This window comes from Hemitrygon akajei, chromosome 19, assembly GCF_048418815.1.
Source record: "Hemitrygon akajei chromosome 19, sHemAka1.3, whole genome shotgun sequence".
NCBI classification, from domain to species: domain Eukaryota; kingdom Metazoa; phylum Chordata; class Chondrichthyes; order Myliobatiformes; family Dasyatidae; genus Hemitrygon; species Hemitrygon akajei.
The window spans coordinates 61,812,819-61,833,723 of NC_133142.1; the positions used below are offsets into that span (position 1 = coordinate 61,812,819).

Below are 20,905 nucleotides of genomic sequence, written 5' to 3' on the forward strand. Positions count from 1 at the left end.
CTATTTCAGACTCGGTAATAGGTGTATCCAAAAATACGTTATCTTCAACAGTTACTTTTGGAATATTCAATTTCCCTAAAAATTCATTCATAATAGAAGAGTCCTTAGTACATTCTGATTGATATAAGGAATTATAAAAATCTTGGAAGGCTTTATTTATCTCTTTATGGTCAATCGTCAAAGTACCATCTTGTTTACGAATCCTAGTAATTTGTCGCTTATCTGAAGCAATTTTCAATTGATTAGCTAGTAGTTTACCTGACTTATCTCCATATGTATAAAATTGAGCCTTCGATTTAATTAACTGACTTTCAATCGAGGAGGTTAATAGTAAACTATGTTCCATTTGGAGTTCCACTCTTTCTTTATAAAGTTCTTTACTAGGAGTTGATGAGTAGATCTTATCAATTGCCTTAATTTTATCAACTAATGTTAATATTTTGGAATTAGTTCGTTTCCTAACTCCAGCAGAATATGAAATAATCTGTCCACGAATATATGCCTTAAAAGTATCCCATAAAATTCCACTAGAGATCTCTGCTGTAGAATTTATTGAAAAAAACAAATCAATTTGCTGTTTAATAAAGCTAATAAAGTCAGAGTCCTGCAAAAGAACAGGATTAAGCCTCCAACTTTTCGTACTAGTATATGAATCCGTCACCTTAATAGATAACTTCAAAGGTGCATGATCAGATATGGTAATTGAGTCATATTTACAATCCATGACATCTGTGAGTAAATGCTGATCAATGAAAAAGTAATCAATTCTTGAATAACTATGATAGACATGGGAAAAGTATGAGAACTCTTTGTCATTAGGGTGTAAAAAACGCCAAATCTCACAAATAGCTGAATCAACCATAAAGGAATTAATAAGAGAAGCCGATTTATTCGGCAAAATTTGAATGGGCTTGGACCTATCCATCAGAGGGTTTAAGCAACAATTAAAATCTCCGCCCATTATCAATCTATATTGATTCAGATTGGGAAAGGATGTAAATAGACATTTAAAAAACTCAGGACAGTCAGTATTTGGAGCATAAACATTAACTAGAAGAACTTTTTGATTACAAAGTAAACCAGTAATAAGCAAAAATCTACCGTGCGGATCTGAAATTGTTTCATGATGTATAAAAGCAGTAGATGAGTCTATAAAAATAGACACACCTCTCACTTTAGCTTGTACATTTGAGTGGTACTGTTGGCCCTTCCAGAACCTAAACAAGCGCTGACTATCCATCTTCCTTACATGAGTCTCTTGTATAAAGATAACATTAGCATTCATTCTATGGAATACATTGAATACTTTTTTCCGTTTGATCGGATGATTTAAACCATTAGTATTCCAAGAAACGAAATTAATAGTCTTAACCATCATGACAGTATATATTATAGTTAATACATAAGTTCGAAAGAAAAGTGAACTCATGAACCCGGAAGAAGGAAGCAAGCTCAAAAGGAAACCGGAAGTCATAGCACTGCAGCCATTTTTGTAGTTTCATATACGCCCAAAAAATAAAACTAAGCAAAAAGCAAGCAAAAAACAAAAAAAGAAAGAAAAATCCCCCTCCCACCACCCTTGAAACCCCAAGAAAAAAGCCAAAAAAGGCAAGCGAGCAAGCTAATACTAAAACTACCCCCATGTCTCAAGACGGCAACTCGAACGTAATAGAGTTAAGAAAATACACACAACCCACATTATAAAAAGGGTAATACTACAAAAGTTAAGATATAAAATTAGTGTTATAAATGTATATAAACAAAAAAGTTAAAAGAAAAGAATTAAAACAATAAATAAAAGTTTCAAACTTTCAAATATATCAAAACAGTTATGACGCTCCAAACACTGGAGTCAGTCGGGAAGAAGAAACGCCATTTTTTTTTTCTCTCAATTTTAATATTCAGATGTTAAAAGTATAAAGGAAAGCGTATATCGTTTTTTATTTAAAAAAAAGAAGAACAAAAGAGAAACCCTAATCGGTCATTTTCAACGCAAATAGATTAATAATATGAAAAACTATAAAATCGGCATAAACCTAGCAGGGAAAAAAAGCTTTAATCGTATATAAAAAGTATATGCAAGCCATATAAAAAAAAAAGGACCCATATATCAAACCATAATAGATCCAAATTTATAGGCTAAATTACACTGATCAGCCCAATAGAATGTCATTGATCCAGGAAACCTTGAGCATCCGCAGGCGATTTAAACAGCCGAACAGTTCCATCATCCAGGGCGACTCTCAGATGTGCTGGGAATAACAGCGCTTGCTTGTAGCCTTTCTGGTGAAAATTCGACATAACCGATCTGAAAGCCAGCCTAGCCCGTAATACTTCTGGGCTATAGTCTTCCAAGATACGAAACTTGAAATTTTGATGGATAATCATACCTTTTTTACGAGCCATACGGATCAAGCGATCTTTGATATGAGGATAGTGAATCCTCAAAATTATGTGCCGCGGTTTCGAACTTGAACTTGCATAAAATCTTGTTACCCGATGTGCTCGATCGATTATTGGGGGGGAATCCAGGACCTCTTTGCCCAGGACATCCACTAGAAATTTAGAGAAGAAAACGGTAAGATCACCGCTTTCAAATCCTTCCGGGATCCCAATTAACCGGAGATTTTGCCTTCGAGAGCGATTTTCCAAATCCGTAATTTTGACTTTATAACGATCCATCTGTTGAGAAGTCGATGTTTGCTCTTCTTGTATCTTTTCAATCATACGATCTTTCTTACGAGCGGCTTCTTCAAGAGCCAAAATGCTTGCCTGTTGTTTTTGTGATTCCAGTGAAAGTTCCAAAAACTTTTCTTCGAGTGATTTCAAACGATCGTCATACTTCGAAAGCCTTAGGAATAATTTTTCCTGCATCTCTTCAAATTTATTTTCCACAATCTTCGCAACTGCTTCTAAAGGTACCACATCTTTCGACTGTTTCGGTTCTTTTGCTTTAGACATTTCAGCAAGTTGAGAATAATTCAAATAGTTTAAAAAGAAGAATTCAGTATATTTAAACCCCTTTAGAATAAGTTTAAGGGGTGTTTATAGGCTAAAAAACGTAAAAGTTTTGGAGCAAAGCCTAAGTGCGGTTTACTCCATGAGCGCCATCTTGAGACCTCGCCACATTGCATTCACCACTGACTCAACCTGCAGTTTAACTTCTAGGGTATCCTGCACAAGGACTCCCAAGTCCCCTTGCATCTCTGTCTTTTGAATTCTCTCCCCATCTAAATAATGGTCTTCCCGTTTATTTCTTCCACCAAAGTGAATGGCCATATATTTTCTAATATTGTATTTCATTTGCCACTTTTTTGCCAATTCCCCTAAACTATCTAAGTCTCTCTGCAGGCTCTGTTTCCTCATTCACTACTCACCCCTCCACCTATCTTTCTATCATCGTCAAATGTAGCCACAAATCCATTAATCCGGTCGTCCAAATCATGGACATACATCGTAAAAAGCAGCAGTCCCAACACCGACCCCTGTGGAATTCCAGTGGTAACTGGCAGCCAGCCAGAATAGGATCCCTTTATTCCCACTCTCTGTTTTCTGCCGATCAGCCAATGCTCCACCCATGCTAGTAACTTCCCTGTAATTCCACAGGCTCTCATCTTGCTGAGCAGCCTCAGGTGCAGCAGCTTGTCAAAGACTTTCTGTACACCACACCTACTACATCTCCTTTGTCTACCCTGCTTGTAATTTCCTCGAAAAATTTGCAGTAGGTTAGCCAGGCAGGTCTTTCCTTTCAGGAAACCATGCTGCCTTTGGCCTCCAGGTATTCCATAATCTCATCCCTAACAATCGGTTCCAACAACTTCCCAACCTCTGACATCAGGCTAACAGGTCTATAGTTTACTTTCTGCTGCCTCCCACCCTTCATAAATAGCGGAGTGACATTTGCAATTTTCCAGTCATCCAGTACAATGCCAGAATCTATTGATTATTGAAAGATCTCTCAATAATCTCTCTGTAATCTCTCCAGCTACTTCCTTCAGAACCTGAGGGTGCATTTCATCAGGTCCAGGAGGTTTATCCACCCTCAGACCATTAAGCTTCCTGAGCACCTTCTCAGTCGTAATTTTCATTGCAGATACTTAACTTCCTTGACACTCTTGAATGTCCGGCATACTGCAGATGTCTTCCACTGTGAAGACTGATGTAAAATATGCATTCAATTCCTCTGCCATCTCTGTGTCGCTCATTACAATATCTCCTGCAAAATTTTCTATTGATCCTATATCCTTGACTTTTTTTTTTACCCTTTATATACTTAAAAAAGCTTTTAGTATCTTCTCTGATATTAGTCGCCAGCTTCCTTTCATAATTCATCTTTTCCTTCCTAATGAACTTCTTGGTTTCCTTCTGCAAGATTCTAAAAGCTTCCTAATCCTCTATCTTTCCTCTAGCTTTGGCTTCTTTGTATGCCCTCTCTTTTGCTCTTACTTTGGCTCTGACTTCACTTGTCAGCCACGGTAGTGTCCTTCTTCCATTCAAAAATTTCTTCTTATTTGGAATATATCTGTCTTGCACTTCCCTCATTTTTCGCAGAAACTCCAGCCATTGCTGCTGTGCTGTCCTTCCTGCTAGTGTCCCTTTCCAGTCAACTTTGGCCAGTTCCCCTCTCATGTCATTTTAATTTCCTTTATTCCACTAAAATACCGATACATTGGATTTCAGTTTCTCCTTCTCAAATTTCAAAGTGAACTCATAGAAACATAGAAAACTTACAGCACACTACAGGCCCTCCGGCCCACAATGCTGTGCTGAACATGTACTTACTTTAGAAATTACCTAGGATGACCCATAGCCCTCTATTTTTCTAAACTCCATGTACCCATCCAGGAGTCTCTTAAAAGACCCGATCATATCCGCCTCCATCACCATTATTGGCAGCCCATTCCACGGAGACACCACACACTGTGTTTGAAATAAAAACAAACTTACCCCTGATATCTCCTCTGTACCTGCTTCCAAGCACCATAAAACTGTGCCCACTCGTGCTAGCCATTTCAGCCTTGGGAAAAAGCCTCTGACTATCCACATGATCAATGCCTGTTACCATATTGTACATCTCTATCAGGTCATCTCATCCTCCGTCACTCCAAGGAGAAAAGGCCGAGTTCACTCAACCTATTCTCATAAGGCATGCTCCCCAATCCAGGCAACATCCTTGTAAATCTCCTCTGCACCCTTTCTATGGTGTCTTACAGCACAATACAGGCCCTTCGGCCCACAATGCTGTGCCAAACATGTACTTACTTTAGAAATTACCTAGGGTTACCCATAGCCCTCTATTTTTTTAAGCTCCATCTGCCTATCCAGGAGTCTCTTAAAAGACACTATCATATCTGCCTCCACCACCATTGCTGGCTGCCCATTCCACGCACTCACCACTTGCTGAGTAAAAAAAAAACACACTTACCCCTGACATCTCCTCTGTACCTACTTCCAAGTACCTTAAAACTGTGTCCTCTCGTGTTAGCCAACTCAAGCATATTGTGATCACTGTTCCTGAAGGGTGCCTTAACCTTAAGCTCTCTTATCACCTTCAGATCATTGCACAACACCCAATCAGCACAGCCAACCGCCTAGTGGGCTCAACAACAAGCTGTTCTAAAAAGCCATCCCTTACACATTCTACAAATTCTCTATCTTGAGGTCCAGTACTGGCCTGGTTTTCCCAATCCATTTTCATGTTAAAATCCCCAACAATTATTGTGACATTGCCCTTCTGACAAGCCTTTTCTACTGTAATTTGTAATCTACATCCCGGCTGCTGTTTGAAGGCTTGTATACAACTGCCATTAGGGTCCTTTTACCCTTACCATTTCTTAACTCAACCCATAGAGACTCTACACCTACCGATCCTATGTCATCCCTTTCTAACGATTTAGTATTATTTCTTATACACAGGGCTCACCACCCCCTCTGCCTACTAACCTATCTTTTTGATACACCACATATCCTTGGACGTTCAGCTCCCAATGGAAGCCATCCTTTAGCCAAGTTTCAGAGATGGCCACAATGTCATACTTGCCAAACTGTAGCTGAATTTCAAGATCATTCATTTTATTTCTTGTGCTGCCTGCATTTGAATATAAAACTTATAGTCTAGTATTTGTTGCTTTCTGTTTTAACTACACCACACCTCTATTGCCCTGTAACTCATCCCACTGGCTGTGATTATGCCTCATCTCCTGTCTGTGCTTTCTATCATCTCTGTTACATGCTATCTTTGATTTATTTCTGTTTTCCCCTTCCTCAGACCTATCACTCTGGTTCCCATCCTCCTGCCAAATTAGGTTAAACCCTCCCTAACAGCTCTATTAAATCTGCCTACTGGGATATTGGACCCCTTTGGGTTCAGGTATAACCCATCCTTTTTGTACAGGTCATGCCTCTTCCAGAAGAGGCCCCAATGATCCAGGAATCTGAAGCCCTGCCCCCTACACCAGACTCTCAGCCACGCATTAATATGCCTAATCTTGCTATTCTTGCGCTCGTTAGCACGTGGTACAGGCAACAATTCTGAGATTACTACTCTGGGTGTCCTGCTTTTCAGCTTCCTACTTAACTCCCTGAATTCTCTCTTCAGAACCTCCTCCATTTTTCTGCCTATGTCATTGGTATCAACGTGACCAAGATTTCTGGCTGCTTACCCTTTCCCTTCAGAATACTTTGTACCTGATCCGAGACATCCCGTATCCTGGCACCTGGGAGGCAACACACCCTGCAGGTACCTCTATCAGGCTGACTGAACCTCCTGTCTGTTCCCCTCACTATGGAATCCCCTATGACTACCACATTCCTCATATTCTCTCCCTTCTGCACCACACAACAGCATCCAAAACAAGATAACGATTACTGAGGAGGATGGCCACAGGGGTGCTCTCTACTACCTGAGCTCTTCCCTGATGGTCACATATGAGGCAAGTTTTCCCTCATATTTCATATTTTTCCTTGTTACAGACTTTTTAGTTGCCTTTTGTTGGATTTTAAAAGGTTCCCAGTCATCCAAATTCCCACTCACTTTTGCTACCTTATATGCCCTTTCCTTGGCTTTTATGCAGTCCTTAACTTCCCTTGTCAGCCATGGTTGTCCAACCCTGCCATTTGAGAAATTCTTCCTGAATGCACTTCAAAAATTCCACACTTGCTATTTTCCAGCCCCACATGTAATGCCTGAAACTTCTGCACTCTGGAATGTATTGCCCTTTTAATCATATCATAAATCATGCAGCATGGATACAGATCCTTTGGTCCAACCAGACCATGCTGATCATGGTGCCCACCCAGCTAGTTCCAATTGATGACCATATCTTTCTAAGCTTCACCCCTCTATGTGCTTCTTAAATGATACCATTTTAGCTGCCTCAATTACTCCCTGTAGTAACAATATCCTCATCGCCCTCAACATGAAAAAGTTACCCTTCTGGTCCCTGAAGGAAATCTTCTCCTTCAAACTCTACACCCATATTTTGGACTCACTTACCCTTTGGAAAAGACTGTTGCCACCCATCTTATCTGTGCCTCTCATAATCTTAACACCTCTATAAGGTTGCCTCTCGTTCTCTTTGTTCTGAAGAATAAAGTTCCTGCCTGTCCAACCTCTCCCTATAACTGAGGCCTTCTGGTCCTGACTAGAGAATGTATCAGATGCTGGAAATGTGTTGTATTTGTTGTATGACTTGCACTTTGTTCTATTATGCCAAAGGAACACAGGGTGGCATTGAGGTTGTTCTTACTGAAATGCTTTGGAGCCATGTGCAATCTGGACGCAGCCATCATCTCCACATTGTCAAACTCTGTGCTACCAATGGAACTTGCACGGGATATGCAATCTGACACCAAAGGTAGGTTTGTGTATTGGGGAATTAACAGATTATGACTGAGAGAACTCTGAGCTGGAAACACATGAAGTTTTCACATTTATACTTTGGAGAAGCTGGTGTTGATAATAGCTACTCTAATAATATAATATTTGAACAGGAAGTTGAGGTAGACATGTATGAAGATGTGTCCCTCCATGGTTGTCCCTCCACTTCCCCAGTTTTTAATCTCCACGAGATTATTTCATGTAAAGAGCCAAACTGGCATCAATGAGTTGTGAATTTCAAGGTTCTGTTGCATCATTTGTCTGTAACACTAGTTTAATGAATTGAGCTGAGAGAGGGGTGTGATGTGTGAATGCTAATGCCTCGTACCATGAGGGATAATAATGCATCTGCAGCCTGTGTGTATTCATGTTCCTGGAGGGGAGGTTACGTCCAGGCAGAGCCTGGAGATGTCAGGTAGCTCAATGATTTTATCTGTAGGTGAAGACAAGCTTTTCACTGTATCGTGGCTTTCACAAACCAAACCAAACAAGGCAAAGCACTGCATCTGCTATACTAAGGTTCTCAGCTCTGTGTCTACATAATGAGTGCTAACTGAAAGTGACTTCTGTAGGATAGATAACATTCTCATTCTTTGGTGAGCTTGTCTGGATGAGAGTGAAAAGCTACTGTGGTTCGGTGCAGACATCACAGGGTTTGCTGGCTGACAAATGGCAGTCCAAGTTCAGAAAACTGCAGTTGTGATAATTAAAACTGGCCTGAAATGGCTGCCGCAGTTGATTGCATTTTCTTTTCCTGCAGAACACCAGAAGCTGTGTTACTCTGCATTGCTGCTGACCATGGTGTTTTCCATGGGGGAGCCATTACCATATCATCATTATGGTAGGTAAAAAAATTCCAGAATTCTGAAGAGCCTGTATTGTGCTGTAGGTTTTCCATGTTTCTATGACATACCAATGCGTTGCAGATAAATGAATCATCTGTTGCAGAAATCGAAGGCAGAAGAATGGATTTTCTGTCATTCTGTCTTTCGTCCTGCTGTCATTCTTCTTGCTGTTCCTTGACTATTTCTAACAAGGCTGACTGCTCTCTTACATTTGTACTGCTTCTTTCCACTTGCATAACTTCACATATATGTTGTTTTTCTCAGTTACCTTTTTACATAAACTGTCTAAAACTTTCTAGAGACCAAGTTCCAGGTATCCACAATTAATGCTGTGAAGCTGACTCTCTGAGCCCACAAGTCTTCCACCTATTAACAGATCAACTATATGATGTGCTCAGTGGTAGTATTGATCTAGTCTGCAAGCTTTCTTGAACTAAATAACTTAGCCAGCGATGTCTGGTTTAATTCAAGCCCAATTGTTTTCGACCATAATACAAAGGAGCAGAATTAGGTCATCAGGTCGGGCAGCATGTGTGGAAACGAACAGTCAACGTTTTGGGCCGAGACCCTTTGTCAGGACTGAAGAGGAAGGGGGCGGGGCCCTATAAAGAAGGTGGGGGGAGGGTGGGAAGGAGAAGGCTGGTAGGTGCCAGGTGAAAAACCAGTAAGGGAAAAGATCAAGGGGTGGGGGAGGGGAAGCAGGGAGGGGATAGGCGAGTAAGGTGAAGAAGGAGTGTAAGGGGAAAGCACTAGGGGTAGTAGAAGGAGGCGGAACCATGAGGGAGGTGATAGGCAGCTGGAGGAGGAAGCAGAGTGGGATGGGGGAAGGGAGGGGGTGGGAATTACCAGAAGTTGGAGAATTCAATGTTCATGCCAAGGGGCAGGAGACTACCCAGACAGTATATGAGGTGTTGCTCCTCCAACCTGAGTTTGGCCTCATCATGGCAGTAGAGGAGGCCGCGTTTGGACATATCAGAATGGGAATGTGAAGCAGAGTTGAAGTGGGTGGCAACAGGGAGATCCTGTCTGTTGTGGTGGACGGAGCAGAGTTTCCTCCTCCTGGAAACTATATCTCTGAGCCTAGTACTTTAACAAGGATTCCCCTCCCCCTATTGATGACCCCTTCTCCCGTCTTCAACCCTCCTCCTCCTCCTCCTGGAAATTACCCTCCTCTGACCCCAGCTCCAACCCTTGTCGTGTTTTCACTATCCCCTCTGACCTTCCCTCTCTGAGGCAGAACGTTCTGTTCTTAGCGAGGGCCTCACTTTTGTCCCCCTCTGTCCACACCTCAGTGAGTTCCATGCCTGCCATGATGCTCAACTCTTCTTCCATCATCTACTTCTCTGAGCCTACTACTTTAACAAGGATTCTCCTCCCCCTATTGATGACCCCTTCACCCGCCTTCAACCCTCCTCCTCCTCCTGGACAGCACCCCCCCCCCCCCCCGGCCTTTTACCTGCACTCAATCTTTTCATCTCCAACTGTCGCCAAGACATCAACCGTCTCAACTTCACCACTCCTGTCTCCTGTTCCAACCTTACTCCCTCTGAACGCACTGCCCTCCACTCTCTCCGCACTAATCCTAACCTCACCATCAAACCCACAAACAAAGGTGGTGCTGTAATAGTCTGGCGGATGGAACTCTACCTCACTGAGGCCAAATGGCAGCTCTCTGACACCTCCTCTTACTTACCCGTGGAACAAGACCCCACCAATAAACATCAAACCATTCTCTTCTGTACCATCACTGCACTTATCAACTCTGGAACGGCCTTCCATCCTCAGCCAAAAAACTCATAATTCCCACACCCCGCACTGCTCGGTTTTATCTCCTCCCCAAGATCCACAAGCCTGACTGTCCTGGTAGACCCATAGTTTTGGCCTGCTCCTACCCCACCGAACTTGTATCTACCTACCTGGACTCCATTTTGTCGCCCATAGTTCAGTCCCTCCTCACCTACATCTGAGATACATCCCATGCCCTCCACCTCTTCAACAACTTCCAGTTCCCCTGTCCCAACCGCTTCATTTTCACTATGGATGTCCAATCCTTATACACTTCCATTCCCCATCAAGAAGACCTCAAGGCTCTCTGCTGCTTTCTTGACAATAGACCTCACCAGTTCCCCACAGTGGGAAGAAAGCTTCCCACTTTCTTCAGACCAAGGTTGTAGCTATGGGCACTTGCATGGGCCCCAGCTATGCCTGCCTCTTCGTTGGTTACGTGGAACAGTCTATGCTCCAAACCTATACTGGTACTGCTCCCCAACTTTTCCTTTGCTACATTGACGACTACATTGGTGCTGTTTCCTGCACCCATGCTGAGCTCGTCAATTTCATCGACTTTGCCTCTAACTTCTACCTAGCCCTCAAATTCACTTGGTCCATCTCAGACACTCCTCTCCCCTTTCTCAGTCTCTTGGTCTCCATCTCTGGAGACAGACTGTCCACTTAAACCTTCTGTAAACCCACTGACTCTCATAACTACCTCAAATATACCTCTTCCCACCCTGCCAAATGCAAAAATGCTATTCCCTATTCCCAGTTCCTCCGTCTCCGCCGCATCTGCTCGCAGGATGAGGCTTTCCATTCCAGGACATCTCAAATGTCCTCTTTCTTTAAGGATCGTGGTTTCCCTTCTTCTGACATCAAAAATGCACTCACCCACATCTCCTCCATTTCCTGCATTTTGGCCCTCACCCCATCCTCCCGTCACCACAACAGGGACTGAGTTCCCCTTGTCCTCACCTACAACCCCACCAGCCTCTGGATCAACTTCCCCACCACTAAGCACATCTTTCCCTCTCTACCCCTCTCCGCTTTCCGCAGGTATCGTTCCCTCCGCAACTCCCTGGTCCACATGTCCCTCCCCACGGATCTCCCACCTGCCACTTATCCCTGCAAGCATAAGTGCTACACCTGTCCCTACTCTTCCTCCCTTACCACCATTCAGGGCCCCAAACAATCCCTCAAGGTGAGACAACTCTTCACTTCTGAGTCTTTTGGGGTCATCTATTGCATCCAGTGCTCCCGGTGCGGCCTCCTCCACATTGGCGAGACCCAACGCAGATCGGGGGACCGCTTCGTTGAGCGCCTCTGCTCCGTCCGCCACAACAGACAAGATCTCCTGGTTGCTACCCACTTCAACTCTGCTTCACATTCCCATTCAGATATGTCCATACATGGCCTCCTCTACTGCCATGATGAGGCCAAACTCAGGTTGGAGGAGCAATACCTCGTATACTGTCTGAGTGGTCTCCAGCCCCTTGGCATGAACATTGGATTCTCCAACTTCTGGTTATTCCCTCCGCCTCCCTTCCCCCATCCCACTCTTCTTTCTCCTCCAGCTGCCTATCACCTCCCTCATGGTTCCGCCTCCTACTACCCATAGTGCTTTCCCCTTACATTTCTTCTTCACCTTACCCGCCAATCCCATCCCTGCTTCCCCTCGCCCACCCCTTGATCTTTTCCCTTACTGGTTTTACACCTGGCACCTACCAGCCTTCTCCTTCCCACCCTCCCCCCACCTTCTTTATAGGGCCCCACCCCCTCCCTCTTCAGTCCTGATGAAGGGTCTTGGCCCGAAACATTGACTGTTCGTTTCCACGGATGCTGCCCAACCTGCTGAGTTCCTCCAGCGTGTTGTGCGTGTTGCTTTGACCCCAACATCTGCAGAGTATTTTGTGTTTAGAATTAGACCATTCAGTCCATCGAGCCTGGTCTGCCATTCCATCATGGCTGATCCCAGATCCCACTCACCCTCATACGTTTGCCTTCTCACCATTTCCCTTGATGCCTTGACCAATTAGGAAACAAACAACTTCAGCTTTAAATAGGCCCACGGACTTGGCCTCTACCGTAGTCTGTGGCAGAGCATTCCATGGATTCACTACTTTCTGGCTAAAAACATTCCTTGTAACTTCTTTTCTAAAGGATCTCCCCTCAGTTTTGAGGCTGTGCCTTCTAGTTCTGGATACCGCACTAGAGGAAGCATCCTGTCCATATCCACCCTATCTAGCCATTTCAACATTCGATAGGTTTCATGAGATCCCCATGCATTCTTCTAAATTCTAGTGAGTACAGGCCCAAAGCTGCTAAACACTCCTCATATGTTAACTCTTTCATTTCCAAAACCATCCTCATGAACCTCTTCTGGACTCTCTCCAATTACAGTAGATCTTTTCTGACATATGGGTCCCAAAACTGTTGACGATACTCGAAGTGCAGCTTGGCTAGACTCTTATAAAGTTTCAGCATTATCTCCTTACTTGAATATTCTATTCCCCTTAATATAAATGCTAACATTGAATTTGCCTCCTTGAGTACAGACTCAACCTGTAAATTAACCTTCTGGGAGTCTTACACATAGACTCTCAAGTCTGCACTTCTGATGTTGAATTTTCTCCCCGTTTAAATAATAGTACACACCTAGCAATTATAGGCTTGTAACTTTGATGTCAGTGGTGGGTAAATTAATGGAAAGTATTCTTAGAGATGGTATATATAATTATCTGGATAGACAGACAGGGTCTGATTAGGAACAGTCAACATGGATTTGTGCATGGAAGGTCATGTTTGATAAATCTTATTGAATTTTTTGAAGAGGTTACTAGGAAAGTTGACAAGGGTAAAGCAGTGGATGTTGTCTATATAGACTTCAGTAAGGCCTTTGACAAGGTTCTGCACGGAAGGTTAGTTAGGAAGGTCCAATCTTTAGGTGTTAATATAGAAGTAGTAAAATGGTTTCAACAGTGGCTGGATGGGAGATGCCAGAGAGTAGTGGTGGATAACTGTTTGTCAGGTTGGAGACTGGTGACTAGTGGTGTGCCTCAGGGATCTGTACTGGGTCCAATGTTGTTTGTCATTTACATTAATGATCTGGATGATGGGGTGGTAAATTGGATTAGTAAGTATGCAGATGATACTAAGATAGGTGGCATTGTGGATAATGAAGTAGGTTTTCAAAGCTTGCAGAGAGATTTAGGCCAGTTGGAAGAGTGGACTGAAAGATGGCAGTTGGAGTTTAATGCTGATAAATGTGAGGTGTTTCCATGCTGTACTTGTTATATGGTTATATATTGATTCTTTTACCAAAATGCATTATCGTACATTTCCCAACAATATATTTCATCTGCTACTTTTTTGCCCATTCTTCCAATTTGTCTGAGTCCTGCTGCAATTGCATTGCTTCCTCAGCACTACCAACCCTCCTCCTATTTTTGTATCATTAACAAACTTTGCCACAAAGCCATTCCATTAATTCCATTCTAAATCAATTCCATTACCTAAATCATTGATTATCATTGTGAAAAGTAGTTGTCCCAATACTGACCCCTGAGGAACACCACTAGTTGTAGCCAACTAGCAAAAGCCTCCTTTATTTCAACTTGCTGCCTCCTGCCTGTCAGCCATTCCTCTATCCATGCCAGTATCTTTCCTGTAACGCCATGGGATTTTGTCTTCTTAAGCAGCCTCATGTGAGACACCTAATCAAATGTCTTTTGAAAATCCAAGTAAATGACATCCACTGCCTCTCATGTGTCCACCTTGCTTGTTACCTTCCTTGAAGAACTCTAACAGATTTTGTCAGGCTAGATTTCCCTTTACAAGTTACCATGCTAACTTTGACTTGTTTTATCATTAGTCTCCAGGTACCCTGAACCTCATCCTTGATAATAGACTCCAAAACTTTCCCAACCACTGACATTAGGCTAACAGGCCCATAATTCTCTTTTGTCTTTCTCCCTTCTTAAAGAGCGGAGTGACATTTGCAATTTTCCAGTCCTCCAGGAACATGCTAGAATCAAGTGACCAATGCATCTGTTATCTCTTCAGCAACCTCTTTCAGGACTCTGGGATGTAGTCCATCTAGTGATTTTTTTCTACCTCAAGACCTTTCAGTTTGCCTAGCACTTTTTCTTTGTAATAGCAACAACACTCACTCCTGCTCCCTAACACCCAAGGACCTCTGGCACACTGATAAACTAATGCAAAGTAACATAGAAACCAAAAGTACAATACAGGCCCTTTGGCCCACAATGCTAGCCCAAACATATACAAACGTTTGTACTTACTTTGGAAATTACATAGGGTTACCCATAGCCCTCTATTTTTCTGAGCTCAATGTACCTATCCAGGAGCCTCTTGAAAGACCCTATTGTATCCACCTCTAAATGACTCACATTCCATCTTATCCTTGTCTCCTTTCAGTATAGCTGAGATTATCCAGCTGGGTGGCATTTGCGCCTTTCTTAGAGCCCAGTTCAATTTGGGGAGTAAAACAGGAATTAACTCATTTCTAAATTCTTTATACCACTCTGCCGAATATCCATCTGATCCTGGTGACTTGCTTAACTTAAGCCTACTAATTGCAGTTTTTAGTTCAGCTTCAGTTATGTCAGCAGTCATCGTTCTATTTTGTTCTTTGCTTAAAGTGGGTAACTCTAAAGAATTCAGGAAGGTGTCAATCTGGGTTATGCTTCCCCCTGCAACTTTGGAATATAGAGTTTTATAAAACATTTCAAATGCTTCTTGAATTTCACTTAGCTTATTTTTTATCACTTTTGTTCTTGGATCCCTAATTCTATGAATTGTATTTTCTGCTATCTTTTTTTTCAGTTTCCATGGCAGTATTTTCATAGATTTAGATCCACTTTCATAGTGTCTCTGTTTCAGAAATAAATTTTTTTCTAATTTCTTGTGTAGCCAAACTATTAATTGCATTCCTGACTTTTTAAATTTCCTCTAGTGTATCCTGTGCCAAACTCAATTTGTGTTTTTTTTTCTAGTTCCTTCAGCTTATTTTGTAATTCCTCTCATGTTTTATTCCTCTTAAGACAGCCTTCACAGTATCCCATAGAATGGGAGGTGAAACCTCTCCATTATCATTGAATTCTAAGTAAAGACCAATTTCCTTTTTAATTTGTCACCTTGCATTTCTTCACCTCCATTACGACCTCACCAGCATCGTTTTCCAATGCTCCAATGTCAACTCTCACCTCTCTTTTACTCTTCATTTAACTGAAAATTATTTTGGTATCCTGCTTTATACTATTGGTTTCTTTGCCCTTATATTGCATCTTTTCCCGTATTGCTTTTTTTAGCTGCCTTTTGCTGGAGTCTAAAAGCTTCCCAATCAGCCTTTTTCCCACTCATATTTTCTACCTTGTATGTCCTTTCCTTGGCTTTTATGCAGTTCGTAACTTCCCTTGTTATCCACGGTTTGTCATTTGAAAACTACTACTTCTGTGTGACATACCTATCCTGCGCCTTGTGAACTATTCCCAGGAACATTAACCACCTCTATTCTGCCATCATCCTCACCAGCATCCTCTTCCAATGCACCTGGAAAAGCTACTCTCTCAACCTCTGCAATTCCCTTTATTCCATTGCAAAACTGATACATGTGTCTGGTGCTTCTCCCTCTCAAATTGCAATATGAATTGAATCATATTATGATCACTGTCTCCTCAGGGTTCCTTTAGGTTAAGCTTTCTAATAAGATCTGGGTTGTTGCACAACACCCAATCTAAGATGGCCATTCCCTAGTAGGCTCAAGTACAAGCTGCTCTAAAAAACCATTTTGTAGGTATTCAACAAATTCCATCTCTTGCATATGATACCAACCTGATTTTTCTGATCCCCATGCATATTGAAGTCCCATATTACAATTGTGTCATTGCCCTTATTACATGTGTTGGCGCGTGGTCAAGTGGTTAAGGCATTCGTCTAGTTATCTGAAGGTCGCTAGTTCGAGCCTTGGCTGAGGCTGCGTGTGTGTCCTTGAGCAAGGCACTTAACCACACATTGCTCTGCGACGACACCGGTGCCAAGCTCTATGGGTCCTAATGCCCTTCCCTTGGACAACATTGGTGGTGTGGAGAGGGGAGACTTGCAGCTTGGGCAACTGCCAGTCTTCCATAAAAAAAACCTTGCCCAAGCTTGTGCCCTGGAAACTTTCCAAGGTGCAAATCCATGGTGTATCGAGACTAACAGAGGCCTACACACCCTACATGCCTTTTCCAGCTCCCTTTGAAATCTCAATCCCACATCTTGGCTACTACTTGGAGACCAAGATATGATTCCCATATTGTTTTTTTTTATCCTTGCAGTTTCTTAATTGAACAGTCTCTTACACTGCATCTCTTGAGAAGTCAGCTCTGTTCTGTGGGCCAGCAGTGTGTTCTACAGAGAATTCTATTTGTTTGCAAGCTGTCCTTTTAAGTTCAGATTGATTATTGTTTGCTATTTACATTCAGAAGTTTATGAGAAGAAACCGAACAAAGAATATGTGGTTGGAAGTTTAACTTACTCAGAAACAACTTTGTTTTCTACAAGTATTAGCTGCTTTGTCTGAGCGCTAAGCTTGGCGAAAAAGATAACGAAAAGATGCCCTGGACAGTGAAGATATCCATCATATGTGGAACTGACTGATTGCCCTTTATACTCACTTGTTTATCCAGGCACACTGCTGACAAATAACCAGCCCTTTAAGGCGCTTTTCATAGGATCAAGTAACTGAGCCATGTTGTAGTGTGTTTATTTTTAAAATTCAGTTTGAAGCTGTCATTTTGCTTTCATCGCTCAGTTCAGGAGGCCTGACTGTACCCTGGTTGCTAAAGAGCTGTGTTTATTTGCCACTCATACTTTTGCCCCAGACTATAGGTACATTTAAACTTGGATGGTAGTGTGCCTCCCAGGTGCCAGGGTCCGGGATGTTTCAGATCACGTCCAAGATATCCTGCAGTAGGAGGGAGAACAGCCAGAGGTCTTGGTACATATTGATACCAATGACATAGGTAGGAAAAGGGAAGAGATCCTGAAAAAAGACTATAGGGAGTTAGGAAGGAAGTTGAGAAGCAGGACCACAAAGGTAGTAATCTGGGGATTACTGCCTGTGCCACATGACAGTGAGTATAGGAATAGAATGAGGTGGAGGATTAATGCGTGGCTGAGGGATTGGAGCAGGGGGCAGGGATTCAGATTTCTGGATCATTGGGACATCTTTTGGGGCAGGTATGACCTGTACAAAAAGGACGGGTTGCAGTTGAATTCCAGGGGGACCAATATCCTTGTGAGGAGGTTTGCTAAGGCTACTGGGGAGAGTTTAAACTAGAATTGTTGGAGGGTGGGAACTGAAATGAAGAGACTGGGGAAGAGGCGGTTGGCTCACAAATAGAGAAAGCTTGTAGACAGTGTGTGAGGGAGGATAGGCAGGTGATAGAGATGGGATGCGCTCAGATAGATGGTTTGAGATATGTCTATTTTAACGCAAGGAGTTAAACAAAGTGAACAAAGTGGATAAGCTTAGAGCGTGGATCAGTACTTGGAGCTATGATGTGGTGGTCATTACAGAGACTTGGATGACTCAGGAAGGAATAATTACTTCAAGTGCCAAGTTTTAGATGTTTCAGAAAGGACAGGGAGGGAGGCAAAAGAGGTGGGGGCGTGGCACTGTTGATCAGAGATGGTGTCACGGCTGCAGAAAAGGTGGATGTCATGGAGGCATTGTCTACGGAGTCTCTGTGGGTGGAGGTTAGGAACAGGAAGGAGTCAAGAACTTTACTAGGTGTATTTTATAGGCTGACCAATAGTAACAGGAGCAGATAGGGAAACAGATACTGGAAAGGTGTAATAATAGAGTTGTCGTGATGGGAGATTTTAATTTCCCAAATATCAACTGGCATCTCCCTAGAGCAAAGGGGTTTAGATGGGGTGGAGTTTGATAGGTGTGCTCAGGAAGGTTCCTTGACACAATATGTAGATAAGCCTACAAGAGGAGAGACTGTACTTGATATGGTATTGGGAAATGAACCTGGTCAGGTGTCAGATCTCACAGTGGGAGAACATTTTGGAGATAGTGATCATAATTCTATCTCATTTATAATAGCACTGGAGAAAGATAAGAATAGACAAGTTAGAAAAGTGTTTAATTGGAGTAAGGGGAATTATGAGGCTATCAGGCAGGAAATTGGAAGCTTAAATTGGGAACAGATGTTCTCGGAAAAGTACGAAAGTAATATGGCAAATGTTCAGGTCATATTTGTGTGGAGTTCTGCATAGGTACATTCCAATAAGACAGGGAAATTATGGTAGGGTACAGGAACCATGGTGTACAAAGGCTGTAATAAATCTAGTCAAGAAGAAAAGAAAAGCTTACAAAAGTTCAGAGTGTTGTGTTGTTAGAGATCTAGAAGATTATAAGGCAACAGAAAGGAGCTTAAAAAGGAAATTAGAAGAGCCAGAAGGGGCCATGAGAAGGCCTTGGTGGGCAGAATTAAGGAAAACCACAAAGGCATTTTGCAAGAATGTGAAGAGCAAGAGTATAAGACGTGAAAGAATAGGGCCTATCAAGTGTGAGAGTGGGAAATTGTGTCTGAAACCGGAGGAAAGAGCAGGGATACTTAATGAATACTTTACTTCAGTATTCACTATGGAAAAGGATCTTGGTGATTGTAGTGCTGACTTGCAGCAGACTGAAAAGCTTGAGCATGTAGATATTAAGAAAGAGGATGTGCTGGAGCTTTTGGAAAGCATCAAGTTGGATAAGTCGCCGGGACCGGATGAGATGTACCCCAGGCTACTGTAGGAGGCGAGGGAGGAGATTACTGAGCTTCTGTCGATGATTCATCAATGGGGACGGGAGAGGTTCCAGAGGATTGGAGGGTTGTGGATGTTGTTCCTTTATTCAAGAAAGGGAGTAGAGATAGCCCAGGAAATTATAGACCAGTGAGTCTTACTTCAGTAGCTGGTAAGTTGATGGAGAAGATCCTGAGAGGCAGGATTTATGAACATTTGGAGAGGTATAATATGATTAGGAATAGTCAACATGGCATTTCGAGGGCAGGTTGTGCCTTACAAGCCTGATTGAATTTTTGAGGATGTGACTAAACACACTGATGAAGGAAGTGCAGTAGATGCAGTGTATATGGATTTCCACAAGGCATTTAATAAGGCTTATTGAGAAAGTAAGGAGGCATGGGATCCAAGGGGACATTGCTTTGTGGATCCAGAACTGGCTTGCCCACAGAAGGTTGTAGGCGGGTCATATTTTGCATGGAGGTCGGTGACCAGTGGAGTGCCTCAGGGATCTGTTCTGGGACCCTTACTCTTTGTGATTTTTATAAATGATCTGGATGAGGAAGTGGAGGGATGGGTTAGTAAGTTTGCTAATGACACAAAGGTTGGAGGTATTGTGGATAGTGTGGAGAGCTGTCAGAGGTTATAGCGGGACATTGATAGGATGCAAAACTGGGCTGAGAAGTGGCAGATGGAGTTCAACCCAGATAACCATATAACCATATAACAATTACAGCACGGAAACAGGCCATCTCAGCCCTTCTAGTCCGTGCCGAACGCTTACTCTCACCTAGTCCCACCTACCTGTACTCAGCCCATAACCCTCCATTCCTTTCCTGTCCGTATACCTATCCAATTTTTTTTTAAATGACAAAATCGAACCTGCCTCTACCTACTGGAAGCTCATTCCACACAGCCACCACTCTCTGAGTAAAGAAATTCCCCCTTGTGTTACCCCTAAACTTTTGCCCCTTAACTCACAACTCATGTCCTCTTGTTTGAATCTCCCCTACTCTCAATGGAAAAAGCCTATCCACGTCAAATCTATCTATACACCTCATAATTTTAAATACCTCTATCAAGTCCCCCCTCAACCTTCTATGCTCCAAAGAATAAAGACCTAATTTGTTCAACCTTTCTCTGTAACTTGGGTACTGAAACCCAGGTAACGTTCTAGTAAATCTCTCTCTAAGTGTGAAGTGCTTCATTTTGGTAAATCAAATATGATGGCAGTATATAGTATTAATGGTAAGACTCTTGGCAGTGTGGAGGATCAGAGGGACCTTGGGGTCTAAGTCCATAGGACGCTCAAAGCAGCTGTGCATGTTGACGCTGTGTTTAAGAAGGCATATGGTTTATTGGCCTTCATCAATCGTGGAATTGAATTTAGGAGCCAAGAGGTAATGTTGCAGCTATATTGGACCCTGGTCAGTTCCCACTCGGAGTACTATGCTCAGTTCTGGTTGCCTCACTACAGGAAGGATGTGGAAAGCATAGAAAGGGTGCAGAGGAGATTTACAAAGATGTTGCCTGGATTGGGGAGCATATCTTATGAAAACACGTTGAGTGAACTCGGCCTTTTCTCCTTGGAGAAATGGAGGAT

The 20,905-nt window shown here is 42.6% G+C and overlaps 1 protein-coding gene across 4 annotated transcripts in view; it reads left to right on the forward strand.

Annotated features, from left to right (window-relative positions):
• LOC140741982 (NCK-interacting protein with SH3 domain-like) overlaps window positions 1-20,905 on the forward strand; it is a 237,529-nt gene that overhangs the window by 163,496 nt on the left and 53,128 nt on the right. For all 4 annotated transcript variants that reach the window (XM_073072626.1, XM_073072625.1, XM_073072628.1 and 1 more), the window contains 2 exons: window positions 7,718-7,856; window positions 8,640-8,720. In XM_073072626.1, coding sequence (XP_072928727.1) covers window positions 7,718-7,856; window positions 8,640-8,720 — 220 coding nt within the window. The remainder of the gene's footprint in view (window positions 1-7,717; window positions 7,857-8,639; window positions 8,721-20,905) is intronic.